This window comes from Stegodyphus dumicola, chromosome 7 (genome assembly GCF_044657685.1).
Source record: "Stegodyphus dumicola isolate Sdum_Otavi_A_Nest chromosome 7, ASM4465768v1".
NCBI lineage: Eukaryota > Metazoa > Arthropoda > Arachnida > Araneae > Eresidae > Stegodyphus > Stegodyphus dumicola.
Genome location: NC_140774.1, coordinates 201,884,439 through 201,903,696, shown reverse-complemented (window position 1 = coordinate 201,903,696; position 19,258 = coordinate 201,884,439). Strand labels below are relative to the sequence as shown.

Here is a 19,258-nt window from a genome sequence, read left to right as displayed (position 1 = left end):
ATCCTACTAATGTCCTTGTAAGGCCACGTACTTCCTTTTCACAACCTCAATAATCTCCTGGTGCAGCCACGTGGGGCTCCAGGGAGCTATTTCTGTAGTTAGAGGAGGGCGTGGGACACATGCCTGTTTACCTCTGTTAGACACCAGAGATCCTCGACCTCGGTAACCTACCTACCTATCTTATTTCCTATCTTCATAGTAGTGTCACATGTGATTTAGGTATTGCTAGTTTGAAGAGATATTAGGTTATTTCGAGGCAGGAGATGTGAAAAATGAGCAATGCCCTCGCCGGGAATCGAACCGCGGACCTTTGGAATACGCGCTCAGTGTGCAGACCACCACACCACGAAGGCATGCGAATAAGGCGGTAGAAATACCTTATATACTCTCACTTTTAAAGGGCGACTGGGGATTAATGGACCCAGCCGCCAAATCCTGGTGGTGGAGAATCATCGTCCGCCACCTTTTTTAATTAGCGCGCCAATGTAGATACATTAGGTTATTTCGAAGCGGGTGATGTGAAAAATGTGCAGTGCCCTCCTCCGGGACTAGAACCACAAACCTCTCGATTACGCGTCGAGTGTGCTTCCAATTACATCACGTAGGCATGCTAAGAAGTGAGAAATACCTTATAAAGTTTTTTGTCGAAATGGCGTAAAAAAAAAGTAAGCAAAAATACTGTTTATATGCTGAGACATAAAGAAATATCGGCTGGTTTTACCTCGGAAGAGAACATGTGAAGTTCATTCCACAGTGCAGTCTAAACTACACTTAAAGAAAGGGACAATAAGAACTGAAGGACTTGCAGCAAGAAGGGCCCAGCTCAATTTTGGTAGATTTTGTTTATGTTCATGGGTCTTTTTTGTTTTAAAAAAAGGTCGTTCGTTACATTGGAATAGTCGTAAAAAAATCATTTTTACTAGTACTTTTAATGAGGACAAACGTTTAGAACATGAGTTAAAAAGTGATTTTCTTTTTAAATTTCCCGAAAATTTTAAAAAGTGGAGCTGGGCCCTACTTGCTGCAAGCCCTTCAATTTGTGTAAATAAATTAAGTTTTTTAATACTTTTCATATAGTTTAAAAAGATAAATAAGCAAGTCTAAGACTGTAGCCTAAAAGAAACAGACGTCCCTCTAAGCTGAATCCAATGCGTTATGAAGTACAGAATGGTACAGGTGTCGGACCTAAGTTATACATTTTTTTGATAAGTTTTATTCTGTAAATTTGTGACGAGTTGCTGGTAAGTCAGCTGAGAGATGAGTTAGTGTAAAGCATTAATCATCATGAGATATTTATTAGTGCAGTCGTTTTGAAATAACAAATATATACCTTGTTACTTCAGTTGTACAGGTTACACTCATTATTATCTTCACAAGTGTCATTTGCTCTTGTTTCAAGAGGACCGCACTTCTAAGTATCTCATGATGATTACTAACGTACCATGATCGGTTGAATGACCGATTGCTAACTTTTGATTGGAAAATTCTCACGGTGTTATCACTTTTTATCAATCCGTCATTTTTCTATAAAATATATACAATCAGTTTTCTGTGTGTATTTGATTTTTCTTTATTCTGATAAAGATGTGTAGTTTATTGTTATCTACCATGACTGCTCCTGTGACCGTCGGGAAAAGTATTGCTTTAAAAAGATAATCAAATCGGAAAACGTGATGAACAGTGACAATAGTAATGAATGATGAATGATGAACAGTAAAAATAGACATAAGTGAAGGCACACTTTTTATTGCCTCATAAAATGGAGGGAAAAATCTTAAAATTCCGTATTTTTGTCAAAACATATCTTTAGATTATTATAAAGATAATTACAATATGCTAAGTTCAAATTAATGAAAAATAAATGGAACATTTCGGCCCTTCAAAATCAAGGACAAATGTGAAAGCACAGTGATGAAACTATCAGAATAAAATGTAGTCAAATACCTATGTAGTTTTTGATAGTAGCCTTGAGCTTATTTGGCATGGAATTCATCAATGTTTTCTTTATTTGAAAATAATTTTTGTCGTATTCTTCAGGTATCATATTCATTCAGTATATCATATTCCCTTATCCTAATGTCATCAAGCTCTTTCTAAAAATATTCGATAGAATTTTAGCCGGAATCGAATGCGAGGCTTGAGAGCATATAGACCACACTCGGCCACTGGTGGGCTCAAGTTTCGTGGTTAAAATTAATTTTAACAAGTACAATAGTTTTCTTATTTTGCAGCTAAGTGAAACCTCGCGTAACAGCGAACGTTGTATAGACAGTGTCCATGAAAGTCCTTACCCGGCCTTTGTTTTTGCAACTGTTGACGGTAGACACACACAAATTATACGCCGGGAACCAGTTTTTGTTACTGGTACCAACTTTTAATAATAATGAAAATTTTCATTTATTTTTAATCTAGAAACGTTTAGCCTTCATCGAGCTCTAAAACACTTGGTTTTGTCTATTTTCAACTAAGCTTTCTTCTACATTTTAAAACTTTTAAATGTTTGAAACACTTTTTAAATGTTTACTTGAGTTTTTATTTTTGTTTGTTCTAATACCTTCTAGAGGGCAGTACTAATCAGGCATTCTATTTCTAATTGAATTCCCCCCCCAGGTTTTATGAATATTCGCGCCATTTTACATAAGATACAAGACAGTGAGAGATCTTCAACGTCTACTCAGCAGAAAAAGAGAAAAAATGAGGTTGTGAATTGGAAAGACAAGAAAAATATACTTTTGATGAGTACGGTCAATAATAACTCTGTGATTGACGTTGAAACACGGAAAAGAACTGTAAAAAACCAATAATTGTAAAAGATTACAAGAACAAAATGGGAGGAGTGGACCGCCTGGATCAGATGTTATCAAATTAATCCTGCTGTTAGAAATAAGCAGAGATATTATTACTTTTCCATTATGCTTTATTTCCTTATTTTATTTAATATTCATTTAAATTCATTCACTACGAAAGTTATGTATGTACAGAGAAAACAACATTACACGCTGCGAAAAACAAAGGGCCGCTGAGGAGAAATTTTCGCGGGCAGGAGAGGACGGCGAAAGGGTTAAAAGGAATCTTGAAGAATTATGTTCTAGCCAGGGCCCGACTTAAAAAAAGGCTCACGGCAAAAACTTTTTTGGGGCCCCCTTCTGCTTCGCTACTTCAGTAATAAACAAGCGAACTTTTGGGAGATATTTAAATTTTTATAATAATAAACTTTCTATTCGATTTGGGGCAAAGAAAGTCTATGTAAAGAAGGAAAGGCTCCATAGACGTAATGTAAACCAGTTTGTCTTCTACGCCGCTAGAAAGAAAAGGGACAATTCGCCAGGGGATTTGGCGACGGAATCTGTTGGCGAGAATTTCCCCCTTTGTGATGTACCTGGCCGAGATTTCCCACATCCGCCACGTGTACAAGAAATTGAGGAACACTGGTTAAGATGAATCGTTCTTTGACTTTACTCGAATTTTCGTGCTTTTTTGCTTTACTAGTTGAAGTTGTATTATCCTTATCGCAGTTTGATGTCTGATTTTATATCTGTCAATATCTAGAGAAAAAAAATGGAGTTACACAGCTTTAAACTCTTGATAAAAGTGACCGTCGAACCTTTTAGAACTTCGACATCAGCTTCGAGCTGTGGCGGTTTTTGGCGACAGATATTTCACGCATGCGCAGTTGTGTCCCTTTCGTTTGGAGGGAGCCACTCCTGCTGCTGCGAAGCTTTCCTTCTTAACAATACATATTCTTTGTTTGGGGGCCCTTCTGTCAGAAGCGTAGCTAGGGTTTTCAGCGCCCAGGGACAACTAAAGATTTTGCGCCCCGTTTCTGTATCCCAAGAATGGAAATCATTTCGTTCTAATATTTCATAACGTCAATTTGGCGCCCCCTGGATGCTGCGCTCGGAACAGCTGTACTTCCTCGCCCCACCCTAGCTACGCCACTGCCTTTTATGATAAGGAGGCGTGGGGCAGCTGCCCCGTATGCTCCTGACTTAGTCAGGCTCTGCTTCTAGCCTTTGTGAAACTAAACAGAGATCAGAAGAAGGGTGTATAAGACCCTTTTATTTGAGCATAAAATTAACAAATGACCCAACTTGGGTTCCAGGAAGGCAACACTTCTGGCGTAATAGACATGCGTAACAAATAATAATTTCGAGGCGTGTAGGTTAGCCTAACAGCTCACAGAATGCTTTAACGCGCAGGAAACGCTGTGGTCTGTAGTAACCGGCGAGACAAGCCTAAAGGCGAAAACACATCAACGCCGCTGACACAACTCGCTAATAATCGCTGCACAACGTGGCCTGGAAATAGGCAGACACGCTTCAAAACTTAACTTCCCAAACTCTTGCTTAAATAGCACTTCTTTCTGTTTTAATCTGAATAAACGCTCGTTTTCTCATTGACATTCTGGCATGGAAAGCGGGGGTCTAAATTGCGAAAGTGTGTTTGCGTTTGTAAGCCAAGCTCCGAAGGCTTTAGGCTTCCCCGAAGGCTTTTTTTTAGGCTGCCCCGAAGGCTGGATTTTATGTTAAGAGCGACCTAACTGCTGAATACTTGAACGAGAGCTGCACTCCAGGGAAAGGCCTCGAGGATTTTGGTTTTTGTCATGTGTAACGCAAACACGAGTTTTTCTTAAAACACTTCACAGATGATGGAATCTCTCTTACACAAAGACGTCTAGCGTAGTTTGCTGTAATCTACAGAGTGAAATTATATTCTACAGTAGTTTTCCACTGTCACATTTAAAGAATTAACACAAGAATAAGAGGTTCAGAAAACATTTTATTAACAGGACATGCTCAAAGAAATTGCTCAAAAGACTAGCAAGTAAGATTTCACTAGCCGTTTCGCGAAGATGAAATGTTGACGATTACATAAACTGCGAAATAAAACGTAAACAACAACATACGCTCATATGCAAAGTTTCAAAGTCACAAGAGCAATAAAGCTCATTGGTCCATTTTTAAAACCCCTCCCTCACTGGCTATATTAATGTGCACTTGTGCATTATGTTCCCGGTTCTCGCACGCTGAGGTAATTTTTGGGGACGTCTGATATCTAATACACATCTTCATTTGGCAAATTTTAAGTCCATGATTTTCCTCGGAAACACATTATAGATAAGGAACAACTTGCTTGTTGTTAAATTCTCTCTCTGCGATATACTTTGACGATAATTTCCTCTACATTCCAAATTTATGGTGTTGTAAGTTGCTTTTTTGTGAAACTTTACCAATGAGAATTCAACACTGTAGAATATTAAAATGATGTTTCCAGATGTTTCATAGTTCTGTGTCAAGTTACCTCAAAACGCTTTTGAAGATTATTGTTGACGGTTAAGTATTCATTATTCGAGACACCCCACCCCGTACATTTATATTCAGAAAATTTGCTCGTGAACTGATTTTTCGTAAGGAGAACGTTTCTAAACCGTTTTTCTACTGCACATTTCACAGAAATTTATATGAAATTACTACACATTATGTTAGTACTTTCCTATTACGGTCGTCATTATTGAAACGTCCCCAAGATTATTGCTAAATCTTCAACAGAAGCGACTTGGCTCTAATCAAGGTCACTTACGAGAATATTTCCTAATTATTACGGTTTCTCATTTTATGCTTATTTTTGTATATTCAAGTGTAAGATAATATTTCTCTTTATTTTACATTTAATGGCACAAATACTATATGACAGCTCCCTCATTCCCAGATAAATGAAAAATTGATATATTTTGGAAAACGAAAATGAGGTAAAAATATAAGGATAACAGTTGGCTAATTCAAAACAAAAATCTTCTCCCAAACAGTTAGACTGATTAGGCCAGCCGGCTATTTGTGTAATGATTGCGATAAACGTTGTCGACTTCTCGACGTCCCTGAAACAACAGCAGCGTAATTATAAGCAAACAAAGTTATTTTTAAAAATTTTTCTTTATTCAGATAAATTAATTTAAATTGATGCAAGGACGTTGGAATAGAAGTTAATGTCTAAATTTTTGTCATGACGCTTCAATTCAAAAAATATTTCACAATTGAAAAAATATTAGAACTATGCGTGCTTCCATCTGGTGAGAATAAAAGGAAGTGCAATTTGAGGAATGAATCTAATACGAAATTGCCACAGTGTCCGTTTCCCTCCTTCCCAAGAAAAACGAATTCTTTGCTTTGTAGAGTCCAATAGATGAACTTCTGTCTGAAACTGGAGTAGCAGGAAACTACACAAGAGAAGGGTTAACGTACCCTTTATTAAATCTTTGAAAATTTACAATGCGTCAACTCGACGCTAACAGACTTCGCCTCTGCTTGGGCGGTAACTGAAAATCAGTTAACGAAACTAAAAATTTGAAGATATTAACAAACGATAGAACTAGACTACAGGGCTTAGCGGGATCCCGTAACATAAACCCTCTTCGAAGCTAGTGGTCGCAAATAAATGCAGTTAAGCCACATGAGCCTAACTTTCTCTCTCTCCTACCGAAACTCGACTTTTAAGTACTTTCTACAAATTAGAAATTTTCATTCCTTCACGCACACTACAACATTTAACTATTCTGGCACTCACAGTTAGGGGAATGCAGGCTTATAGGAAAGTTTGAACTTTAAATTGTTAGTTAAGAAGATAAATATAAATCCCTATAGCTTTATCAAAATGGTCTTCATAGCTAATAACAGATAATGATGTGCAGCGTGTATATTTGTTAGAATTTAGTATGTTAAAAATTGATGCTATATTACAGCATCGATTTCAACCCGAGAGAAATTATTTAGACTTATTTGTTAGATTATAAGATAAACAAATAGTTTCTTGCTTATAATAGATTCCTCTGCTCTTTAGTGTCTTAGCCCAAAGGAAATCCTCGAAACCTTCGGAATCGACTACAAAAGCAGTTTGAATCCAGTAAGCTTTCTTCATTTGTGTCCGGCCATCATTTACGAGTTGGACCAAAGGCACTGCATGTTCCAAGACTATTCGCACAAGAAGGTTATAAACATTGTCACCGTGGACCGTAAGTCGTATGTTCTCCTTGTTGATGATTTATTATGTTTCAACCTTTAGAAAGGAGGAAAAAAAATAATCGTCAATGAATTGATATTAATTTCTAATTGATAACAATTCAAGAAGATTTCGAAGTTTTTATTTCATATGTAACTCAGATATTAGGCGATGATCCTAAGAAAATCCTCTAGGAAGATTATTTTCCTTTTCCTTAGGTATCTGTCGCATGTTTCGTCTTAAATTCCGAAGTTAATCGCTAAAGCATCAGTACAAAATCCGAAATCCAGATCTAAAATCTGGACCTCAAAACCACTAATAGCGTTTTTTCTCGTAGGCTTTACGCATGCGCATTTGATTCCCCCTCCGCGCATAATAAAACATCTGAAGAGTCCCAATTCTTAAGTTCACTTCGACACTAAATAAAATACCTTGTTATTGAAGAAACAATTATTTTAGCGTAAATTTGTACGATCAATAATTTGGCTCAGTGGCTGCGTATCTGCTAGGCACACATCTCAAACCGAAACATTCCACATAGATACATCGTTGATCTGACACCAACCTAAATCATTATTTATTATACTACTTTCCTTTTATCACCGCATGTTTATCAAAACATGACAACTTGAGTCATGACTCATGTAGCGATATCTAAACAATTTTCTTATGTTAGTAACTGAATAATAAAGGACTATTGTAATCGTTTATGATTACAGATTTAAGTTAAATGCGCTAAAAAAATGCTGACGAGGAAAAATTTACCAAAAATTTTTTTCCATATGCTAAAAATTGATTTTGTTGATGATGCTCATAGACCGAAAGATTACATTTAGGGCTTCTTGAATTAATAACTGATTTGTTATTCACATAAACTCAGAGCTCGTATGGTCGCACCGAGTCGCAGAAATTAGGACCCGCAGAGACTGCACAAGCGGTAAGATATCTAGCGCCAATAAGGCTTAAGTATATGTGGGAATTTATTTATTCAGAACTCTGATAAGCCTTAAAGCATGTGAAAGAAATAGACATAAGTATAGTACCTAAACTAATACAATTCAAGCTTAATTGTCGGAGTGCGCGATAGAAGAAAGATAAAATTGAACGGAACAGTTTGTCGTTAGTCGCCAAGCTCATGATGTATAGCCAAATGTGTACAGTGAAGGATATCTAAATTTGATGATGATAGCCTCTAATTTTAAAGGCTTTCGGATATCGCAAAACAAAGGCGAGTTTTTCCAATTAACGGATTTTGTAAGGAAATGTGGAGAAGCTGTAATAAATGAAGATGATGTGAAAGAAGGGTGAAAGTTTACAACTGGGTTCCCCTTGTTTATTTGGTGATTATTTTTTGATGCCAAGATCGGCGCCAGGAAGGCTGAACAAAATTTGTCGCCAATCGAAGGGGCACCCAATTCTACACTAGAGTCAAAAGAAGTTTTTCATTGCGATAGCAATGCTTCTCAATCATCAATCAATTAGTGAATGGCGAAATCTGTAGTATGGTTCTAGATCCAGAAATTACCGCTACCGATATTGAAGAAAGTGACAGAGAAGTTACTGGAAACGAGAAAATTTCGATTGATAAGTTAGTCGTTACAGGACTTCAACAATGTAACTGAACAAGAGATTATGTCTGTCTACAGAATTAAAGAGAAAGTATTAGGACAAAAAACGAAAAAAAAAGCAACTTAAACAACTTGCATTGAAAGAGATGTTCAATAAGGTAAACAAACAAATATTAAGCTTTTTTTTTGTAAGTTTTGATACCCTTTAGATCATAAATACTTCATTATTTCATAAATCACGATTTCATATTTTTAATTTATAATTTCTACATGCCATTTTACTAAATTTAAACTGGAATAAGGAAGTTATAAGGAAGTAAAAAGTGGAAAAATACCCGAGGAAATGTTAAGGACGTTTATCTAAATATCTGATGTAGTTAATTGGGATTATTTTTGTTTTCAGAGTGGTTGTATTCCAGCGTGGCCGTGGTGGCTATCAGCCTTTGCGGTTTGTTTAGCGTTGCAGTGATTCCCATTATGCAGAAATGGTTCTACCAAACACTTCTACAATTCTTAGTGGGATTAGCTATAGGAAGTCTGTCGGGAGATGCACTACTTCATCTCATGCCTCACGTGAGTAACACCGCAAAACTACTTTAGAATAATTCTTTGCTTCCATTTTATTATAATTCTGTGTTTCTAATAAGAAAAAATAATTTAGTATCGTAATCATCAGATGAAGTTGAGATTCCTTAAACATTAAGACTGTTGGCTTTTCTACAGTTTTCTTGGTTCATTAGCCGTTTTCAAATTAATGCATACTGACTAAAAGGCATAATACGCATAGCTGTGATGAGAACTCGATATCTCTTCTGTGTACAGAATTGAACATACTTAAACTAACAGTACATTATAAACCGGAAGATTTCTGGATTATGCAATAAAATTAAAGCAAGAAGCAGAAATGAGCAAAAATTGTGATTTTTGACCGTAGTCGGCACGCGATAGATTGTTTATTCTATTTTACAAGTATTAGCAACAATAATATCGTTGGCCTATCATCACGTTTAGAAAAAAATTACATTCCGGCGTTCATCCAAGAAACAGATCACGAGAAAGGCAAAATCTGGGTAAATGAAAGCCAGCTGTAGCACCATAAAATATCATCGAAAGTACTGCACAGTGTTTCTTGTATTTCTTTCGCTATGAATTAAAGCCTTTACGCTTATATCACTGTTAAGCCTTTGCGCTTGAGAGTTCACCTCTCGCTCATCATTGATTTGATGCCGCAATTCGGAGAGGTGACTCTCGCTCACCACTTGGTTTGATGCAGAAACTCGGCAATATGTGTTTACGTTTGGGTTCTTCGAAGCGGGTTCCTACGTTTCTTCTGTGTAATCTTATGAAGTGTAAGATGAAAGCCCTTTAATGGGAGAGGATATTTTATTATCTGAAATCTTAGCTTCTCTTATCTATCACAAAGTTCTCACAGAAATGAACCCGGAAGGGCATCAAGCAACACTTTCATTATAATACTCGCGTCTACAAGCCGAGCCTTCATTTTGAGAACTGTAACACGAAATATACACAGAAAAATTGCAGCGACTAATATTGAAGAAATTATGATTAAACAGGTGTAACGCTATATAAAATGTTAATATTTAAAAATTTTATACATTTGAGTGTGTAATGATTTTAAGTTACTGGTAAAAAAATGCGTCAAAAAGGCTGCGAAACGGCTCGAGTTGCTGGTGTCCCGCGCGAAGAAATCCCCGAGTACAAAGGGTTACTTTACCAGATCATCATATAATACTCTCCCTATTGTGCCGATTCTGTTAAAAGTCTGGATAGGGAACAGACTGCAGGTGCGACGAAGACAACCCGGAATAATATATTGCTCCTATTAAATAGGCTCGTCTAACAGTAGTAAAAAGGTTAAAAACCATCGAACACTTGTAGTTTGACCCTGGCTCGAATACGGAGAAATAGGTTGCCTGTAGCGTTCCTTTCGGTGGCTTTTCCCATGCGTAATCTCAGCAGCCGAGCGGTAAAGTCGCTGAACACTAGTAGTTCGGTCCGAGGTTCGAATCCCGCGAACGGGCTGGCTGCATGGGCGTTTTCGTGGTTTTCCTCATGTGTAACGTGTATACGAGCCAGTTTCCCTTAGAAAGGTCCTCCCCTTAGGCAGATAGCCCTCGAGGCTTTGTCATAATCACACACACAAATACACTCATGCGTAATCTCAATATGAACCAGTCCCTTTTAACACGTTGAGCGCGGCGCCGAATTTGCTGTCCTTTCCGTTCAGCCGGCAGCGAGCTAAGCGGTATTTTTGTTTGGAATGTTTCAGTACATTTCATTAAAACTAAATTTGATCACATTTCATTGACTATATTTTTTAACTTTAATGCTGTCGGTCCCTAGGACCGACGCCAGCCAAACGAAAATTCCAGTACCGGTCCCCAGGGACCGACGCCGGCCACACGGAAAGTTCACTGCCTGTCCACAAGGACCGGCACCGCCCTCAACGTGTTAACAGTTAATGAGAAATTTTAGACCACAAGGGATAGTTGCCGTATGATGCTTTTAGGAATGTTTAAGAAATTAATACAATAAAATTTGTTTTTAAAGAGCCATAAACAGAACTGAAATACTTCTTACTGATACGTTAACAGATTCAAAAGAATTACAAAACGAGCAGTCTCGAAGTCGTTCATGAAAAAAAGGGACTACCAGCAGCCAAGCGATAAAATCACTGAACACTGCGGTAGTTCGGTTCGAATTCTGGTCTGGCTGCAAGGGCCACGGGTCTGGCTGCACTGGCCAGCCGTGGTTTTTCCCATGCGTAATGTGTATACGAGCCAGTTTCCCACAAAGACACCCCTTCCCTTAGGCAGTTGTAACAAATCATGGTAGAATTCCGGAGTATCTCAGTAGATTCGGTATAGAGGAAAATTCATTATGCTTAGGTTATAGTTCACCTGGCTCCGCAGGGCACTTCCGCGTTTGAATGTAAATTAACAGAAAGTGTACGGCAACAAATGAAAATGGCAAATTTTGAAAATATAAGCTATAATAAATGACGTAAGTTTGCCAAAGAGATTGTAGGAGTTATTAGCGGTAAACGGAATGCATGTGGTGTTTTTATATAATCAAAATTATAGCTGTATTAACTAAAAATTGTCTTTTATTGTATTTTTATTTCCATTTTAGAGATTTTATAGATTTGATTTGGAGTATTTACTTATAATTTTATTCATTTTGACGTATTCAGATACCTATTTTATGCCTTGCGATTTTTTAATTCTATATGACCTTGTTTCTCTTTATTTGATATGTGTTAATAGTTTGTGTTTCTAGTTTGTGTTTCTAGTTTGTGTTTTAATGTTGTGCTTGGTTTTTGTGGTGAACTTAGAGGTGACCCAAACAAGATCATAAGGTCCGTTTTCAGACCAGGTGGATCGGGTTGTATTCTTCTTATTTGTAACCCCCGAGGCTTTGACATAATCACGCAATAATTAACCAAACCAAAACCTTCATGAAGACATCGCGCCCTTAGGCAGATAGCTCTTTCGTGCTTTGTTGCATCCAAACAAGCTAGGTTGCTTAATTGACAGTGATGATGTCTCTGCAGGCATTTTCTTCAGAAGTCTCCTGATATATCTGAGACCTTTGACGGTTCCCAGATCTTTCTGCTGCTTTTCTGCGTTCTTCGAGGAATAGTGGGCCCAAGACAATGCATTCAGCAACAAAGGAACATAAATCATACAAATAAAGGCTCACGCAAGCAAAACTTAAAATGCTGCAGATTTAAATGCGATCAAAATAATCAGTGCTCATTTTTGCGGTTGGAGGAGAACATTAGAATGAAACTGTTTGCATAGCTGTGATCAGAACTTGACATCTCTTCTGAGTACAGAACTGAACATGCTTAAACTAACAGGATGATTTCTGGATTATGCAATAAAATTAAATTATATTACTCTATATACTCTTCATCAAGTAGAATACCAGCGGTTGGCATGCAATGGTGAATGCTAAAGGATGCATTTTTAGATAGATTTCGAGGTCAGATAGGTCAGTGCGTTTAAAATGACCGAATATTTTACGTACTAGTTTCACGTGAGAAAACTATTATTTTTCGAAATTGCTCTTCGTAAAGAGGCCAGTAATGACAATTCTGAATTTTTATAAAATTAAAAAAGATTCGGCTAATCTTTGGAATGTGGTGAAAGGTAGTTTGGCGACATTTTAGTAAGGCGATAAAGGTTACTAGCTAGGACTTTAGCAGTGTACATGGATAAAGTCAAGAGTGTGCGCAATGCCATTTTTGTGCAATTCTGGGATGTTTTTTTAAGTGAAAATAGGTCGACGTGCACATGAATGATACCGTGTATGTGCAATTCTTAAAAACGCGGCAAGCAGTGGGGGATTCTGTACTTTGCCCCAATTTAGCATCTAATCTTCGTCATGATTAAGCACTTTTGTTCCATAAAAGTTCTAGCATAAGCGTAATTCGGCTAGCAGATTGTTGGAAAAAAATGTTGAGGGAAAAAAAAATGCCTTTACTTCGTGAAAACAAAATGGCGTCCAAACAAAAACTAGCAGGTTGCTGTAGCAGGGTTGGTCGCCAAAGTGTCGCCAAAAAATCGCCAAGTTACCATAATACAAAGATTAACCAAAGATTCTGTTATATATTATGTTTGTGAGACTCTCTTACACAAATATGTACAATTTTATAAATAGCTAACACAGTATTCAACAATAAGAATTATTAAGCACACGCTTTCGGAATCATTCCATCTAATATCCTCTTTTGAAACTGCGTTTTTCATGCGTAAACAATATCAAAAATGTATTTTGAAAAGTTAGAGTGCCGAAGTCGCTACCTAAATCCTAGAAGTGTTGATTCGGAGCAAATATTACGTTAACGTAAAGCCATTGTTTTTAAAATGTTTTTGATTGGACCTGTAAACCTCGACCTTTCTCTATATTTAGTGTATCCTGATAATATCTGCGTTATTGTGATTTGGTTTAATATATAATTTAAAAACAGTGTTTCGAAAATTACTGTCTAATTTGTATTGATTTTCTTTATTTCCCTCTTTTAACCATACCTTTTTGCTTTCATTATGGTCTGAAATTCAAACTTTATTTACAGGCGATGCTTGGCGGCGAAGGAAGTCACGATCACGATATTGCCTCATCTCTCGAAGTGGCCGAGAAAACTGCTGTTTGGCGGGGTTTCACTGCACTTGGCGGAATTCTCTTCTTTTTTGTCGCCGAAAAACTATTAGCATCTCTTACTGTTTACAGGAAGCAGAAGAAAGATGCCAGTTCGACGAAAGCTGTTTCTCCCGTTCAAAGCGCTTTGCTAGAGGGATCTGTGGGGCAAAAGCTATCTCAGTATAGGAAAAATTCGTACGATTATCAAAATAAAGATGAGATGATAAAAAGTAAGTTAAATGCGTTTGAGATAGCTTCATAACTTCCTTGATCTAATAGAAATACTTAGTACTCATCGATTATTGGTTCTGATCTTCAAAAATTTTCAAATGAATATTTTTCTTAGTTAGTTGCAAGGAGTATATATTAAGAATTAGGAAGCTTTATATTTACTCCATACAAAGCTGACATCTATATCACGAGTGTTATGAATGTATTCTGCATAAATGAATTTGATACTTCCTTATTATTGCAGCGCCCGTTATTTAAATGACGCCAAGATTATTTATAAATCTCGAACTACATTGGTGGATAAAATTAAGAGATGTAAAACATTTTCCCGCATTTCTCTTAAAATACCACACAAAACCTGGACAGTAGGCTGCCATAAAATGTCACTGTGGTGCTGGTGTGACTGAGAGGAGTTTACCCATTCCTGTGGGTGTCGCTACGCCAGCATAAAGTATAAAACTCCTCGTCCAGCTGCTCAGTTCATTAAGCTCTGCAATACAAGAGTGAATTTTATCGTCTTTTTTGAATAATCTTGTTGTTTTGTGCTGTTTTTTAGGTGAAATGTGTACACATCGCTTAAACAAAGAGAGATGGAGAATCGTGGGTAGGCAGAGCAGTCCCAAGCTCAGGTTGCATGAGAACTGGATGTAATACAGAGTGTCATCTCTCATTTGTGGAATCAGTTTAAAAACAACGGGACAATATCCAGAAAACCAGGATAAGGTTACCCGAGAGCCACAGTGACCAATGACGACCTGTATTCGGTACTTTCAACCAAGGACTAGATGACGTCTGCAGCCACACAACTGTCTCGTGACCTCGCTACTGCCACAGTAATATCAGTTTCAAGGAAGATAGCTGCAAGAAGATGCCTCCTGAGACAGGACTGTATACTAGAAAGCCCACTGTTTGCATCCCACTCCCTCCCACAAAAGACAGCATACAACACCAATACAATTTACAATGGCGCATACAACACCAACACTCAGCACATCCTTATTGGGCTAACGCTGTCTTCATGAGACCGGATGCAGTCTACAATCTGATTCTTGGGGATTATTGATATGGTGAGAACTTCAGACCCAATACCATCCCAGCAACATCATGGAAACAGACCAATACGGTGGTGGAAGAGTGATGGTCTGGGTACGGAACATGCAATATGCCCGCACACCGCGCTATGTGTTTGACACTGGTTTCGTGAATGCCGAGAGATACAGGCAGGAGATCTTAGAACCCTACGTGCGAAATTTCAGAGCTGCTGTTGGCCCTGAGTTCATTTTTATGGACAACATATAGGGCCCACCTGGTAGATGACTAGAAGAAAAGCGAGGATTGGATTGACCAGCCAAATCTCCTGACCTTACTCCTATTGAACATGCTTGGAATGCTCTTGGGAGGGGTATTGTAATACGGCAAACCTCATCCAAAACCATTCAGGAGTTAAAAACAGGTGGAGTTAATTCAGGTGGAGGAGTGGGTGCGACTTCCACAGGCAGAGGGCACTCCTGAACTCTCTAGTTAACAGCATGGCTACTGATTGTGCATGTTGTCTGCCTATCAGAGGTGACCATACATCATACTAGCCACATTTTCACTGCCATCTTTCACCCTCAAGTTTGGACCATATTGCACTCTTGGCCATAACTCATGCTGATTTTCATCGTTTTTTGTGCACATTGTCATACAATAAACTATACCCAATTTCATTTATTTCTATCGGCCCCCGAGCGGTCAAGTCGAAGAACAGTGGTAGTTCGGTTCGAAGTTAGAACCCCTCGAACTCGATGGCTGTATGGGCGTTTTTGTGGTTTTCCCCATGTGTAACATATATATGAGTCAGTTTCCCTTAGAAAGCCCTTCCTCTCCTTAAGCAGATATCCATCGAGGCTTTGCCATCATCACATAACTCAAAACCCTTTATTTATATCCAGTATTTCTCGAGATATAAGGGAAAAAGTGCTCCATCTCTTAATTTTGTCCGCCGGTATATTATCAAACGACCGGCAACCCTATCAATTGTCATTTATTTCGAATAATTTTTTATCTGTTTCCATTACAGCTCTCGGATCTGAGACACGAAAAGAGGCGCCTATTAGTCGTTCCCTTTCTATTCTTCGTATTTTGTCTTTTTTTCCATGCGTGATGATAAGGGACTAAGTCTGTGACGAAGTATGTCATTAATGATGACCTGGTGAAAGAAATGTTTAAGGGGAAGAAAGGAAAACTCAGGTTAAAAAAAATGCAGGTGGATATTTATGAATTATTCTAAGCAATTTTATGCCAAATATTTAAAAAACATTGTCCGTTGCATTAACTAAAATCGAACTTTTGTACAATTAGAATCTGTGATTATGTTTGATTGGAATTTCTAGAAGCATTTGACTATAAACTCCTACTTCTCTCGAGAGCGGCCATTTCGAAAAATTAGTTATTGGAATCTTCTGATCTGAATCACGTGACTGATAGTATGAATTTTCCTTACGAAGCCTTAATATAAATTATAAACCGGCCCGATATAAATTTAATTGGGGTTTTCTCGAAGACATTAAATGCGAAGTAAGTATAATAATCATAAATGTACGCATGTAGCCTTATTTCGTATAATTTTAATACAACTGAAGAAACAAGGAAGAGGACAAAGTAATATTAAGTTAGGATTGATATATTTTTCTAACACACGCTAAAAATTTGCTAGTACTTTATTTTAACATTTCTGTAGTGGATGGTTTTTCATTCGAACCTGAATTTGAAAAACTTCAAGATCTTGGAATTATATTACGTTATTCTTCTCCGCCTGTTTTGTTAAGTCAACTAATAATCTTAATCAAAACTCTGTAAAAATATGATTCATAATTTCCTTTATAACAATCAAAATGCTGAAAATTAACATGAAGTGTGTGCTAGCTCTTCAAATATATTTCATTCCGGTAAATATTTGAGATCCATTATTTTTTCTGATATTTGACATAAATAAGTCTATCAAATTAATGTGGATGTGATAACATAACAGGCCCTCCGATAGCCGAATAAGAGACCTTGGCAAAAGTCCTGGATACGAATCCCAACAAAAGAGCTGACAGCATTAAAGTTTTTGTGTCTGTTGATGCTCCTATGTAACGTTGATACCAGTCAATTTCCTTTTAAGTCCCTTATTTTTAGGCAGATAGTTTTCATGTCTTTCACGTATTCAGGTAAAGATGTTTTCAATTTAAAATTTAGCTGTGAGAAGACACTGATTACCTCAGTCACTGTAAATGCGTGTATTCATTCAATTATTGGCAGGAGAACGTTAGTTAAAAATGTTTTCATTTTCTCAATTTATTGTCTGATTTTTTTTAGTGATGCAGGTCGATTCATGCGCTCAGTCCCATACCGGACAGGATATGACGTATTCGGCTTCATCATGTCATAGAGACCCATTGGACTCTTTCGATGTCGAAATTTTGCAACCACGAGGTCATGGGCATAGCCACGACGTGCCACATACCGTTACCGCTGTGGCATGGATGGTCATAATGGGAGATGGCCTACATAATTTCTGTGATGGACTGGCTATAGGTAAGTACTAACTGAAAATTGCTATTAGAAGATTATAATGTTTTATTAACTTCCATGTATTATTACTTTACGAGAGCTGTATTATTACTGAAATGTATGAGTTTACGAGAAATATATTACGAAATGTAGTATTTTAAGAGAAATGTATTATTACGTTTTCTTGTCACACGAATAAAATGCGCGAATTTGACAATTTATGAACATGGATTTAGATATATAATAAAGCAAAGATGAACTACTGATAAATTTCTAAACGTGCCTGTAGATCCTTTAGGTACTGATCAGGAGAAAGCGGATGTGCCTCGCGAGCAAGTCACACGATAGACGAAGATCCTGGACCAAAATGATATGGAAAAAATCCAGTGCTCTGGTACATTCCTATGCATTAGCAGGAACAATGGCATATATGCTAATCTAACTGTAATTCAAATTATTTGAAAGCTTTCAAACTACAAGCTTTAACAATAGTTTACTGAAAACTTGAATATTTTGTTTGAATTATTCATAAGAACTAGCAAGTCTGCCCTAGAAACATGAAATAAAATTAATAGTCCTGCTCCAGAGGACATACCAGCTGGCTATGTACAATAATTAGTTATTTTATATGAAATATGAATATGGAAAACTTAATAACTAAATCCATTAAATAGGATGGATGTCCGCCAATAACATCGCGGCAAAAACATCGTGGACGAAAACGTCGCGGAGAAAACAACGCAAGGTAAAAACGTCGTGCTACAAAACATCGTGGGAGAAAACATCGCAAAGAGAAAACATCGCAGTTCTAAAACATCGTGGTACAAAACATCGTCGTCGAAAATAAAGCGGTCCAAAAACTTCGCAGTTTAAAAACATCGCCGTCGAAAATATCGTGGTAAAAAATAAAGTATCTACAAATCATCGCATGACGATAACATCGCAGACATGCTTTTTTTCAGGTTTTAATAATTGTAAATGGATATTCCCATAATGATTTGTGAGCGCAAGGTGTAAAGAAGGATAAATTTTACTTTCACATATTTTATTAACTTAATAAATTTTTGCTGAAAACGTAAGAAGGAAACTTAAGCATAGAAAATTAAATTTAACTTATAGATTATACTTTTCATGAAATATTACCAGTAAAAACTTTATAAAAATGATTTATTAATGGCCTTTGTTAGTTAACTATGTCGGTTTAAAACTCTATTAAGTGCTTCAAGTTGCATTAATTTTTTATGCTTAAGTTTCCTTTTTATTTTCTCAGCAAAAATTTATTGATAAAAAATCTGAAAGTAAAAATTATCCTTCTTTCCATCTTGCGCTCACAAATCATTACGGGAATATCCATTTACACTTATTAAAGCATGCCTGAAAAAAGAATGTGTGCGATGTTATCGTCATGCGATGATTTGTAGATACTTTATTTTTTACCACGATATTTTCGACGACGATGTTTTTAAACTGCGATGTTTTTGAACCGCTTTATTTTCGACGACGTTTTGTACCACGATGTTTTAGAACTGCGATGTTTTCTCTTTGCGATGTTTTCTCCCACGATGTTTTGTAGCACGACGTTTTTGCCTTGCGTTGTTTTCTCCGCGACATTTTCGTCTGCGATGTTTTTGCCGCGATGTTTTCGGCTGTAACCGTAGGATGTATACAAATAACGACAGATGGGTTCACTATTGTTCGATTAAATCTTTCTGCTATGCTGTCCAATAGTGGATGTAAAAGAGTGGTTTGAGTCTTTTCCTACC

At 37.1% G+C, this 19,258-nt stretch overlaps 1 protein-coding gene across 11 annotated transcripts in view; it reads left to right on the top strand.

The window, feature by feature from the left end:
- LOC118191481 (zinc transporter ZIP10-like) overlaps positions 1–19,258 on the top strand; it is a 166,003-nt gene that overhangs the window by 130,646 nt on the left and 16,099 nt on the right. For all 11 annotated transcript variants that reach the window (XM_085821237.1, XM_085821234.1, XM_085821235.1 and 8 more), the window contains 4 exons: positions 6,835–7,006; positions 8,965–9,134; positions 13,663–13,957; positions 17,301–17,519. In XM_085821237.1, coding sequence (XP_085677363.1) covers positions 6,835–7,006; positions 8,965–9,134; positions 13,663–13,957; positions 17,301–17,519 — 856 coding nt within the window. The remainder of the gene's footprint in view (positions 1–6,834; positions 7,007–8,964; positions 9,135–13,662; positions 13,958–17,300; positions 17,520–19,258) is intronic.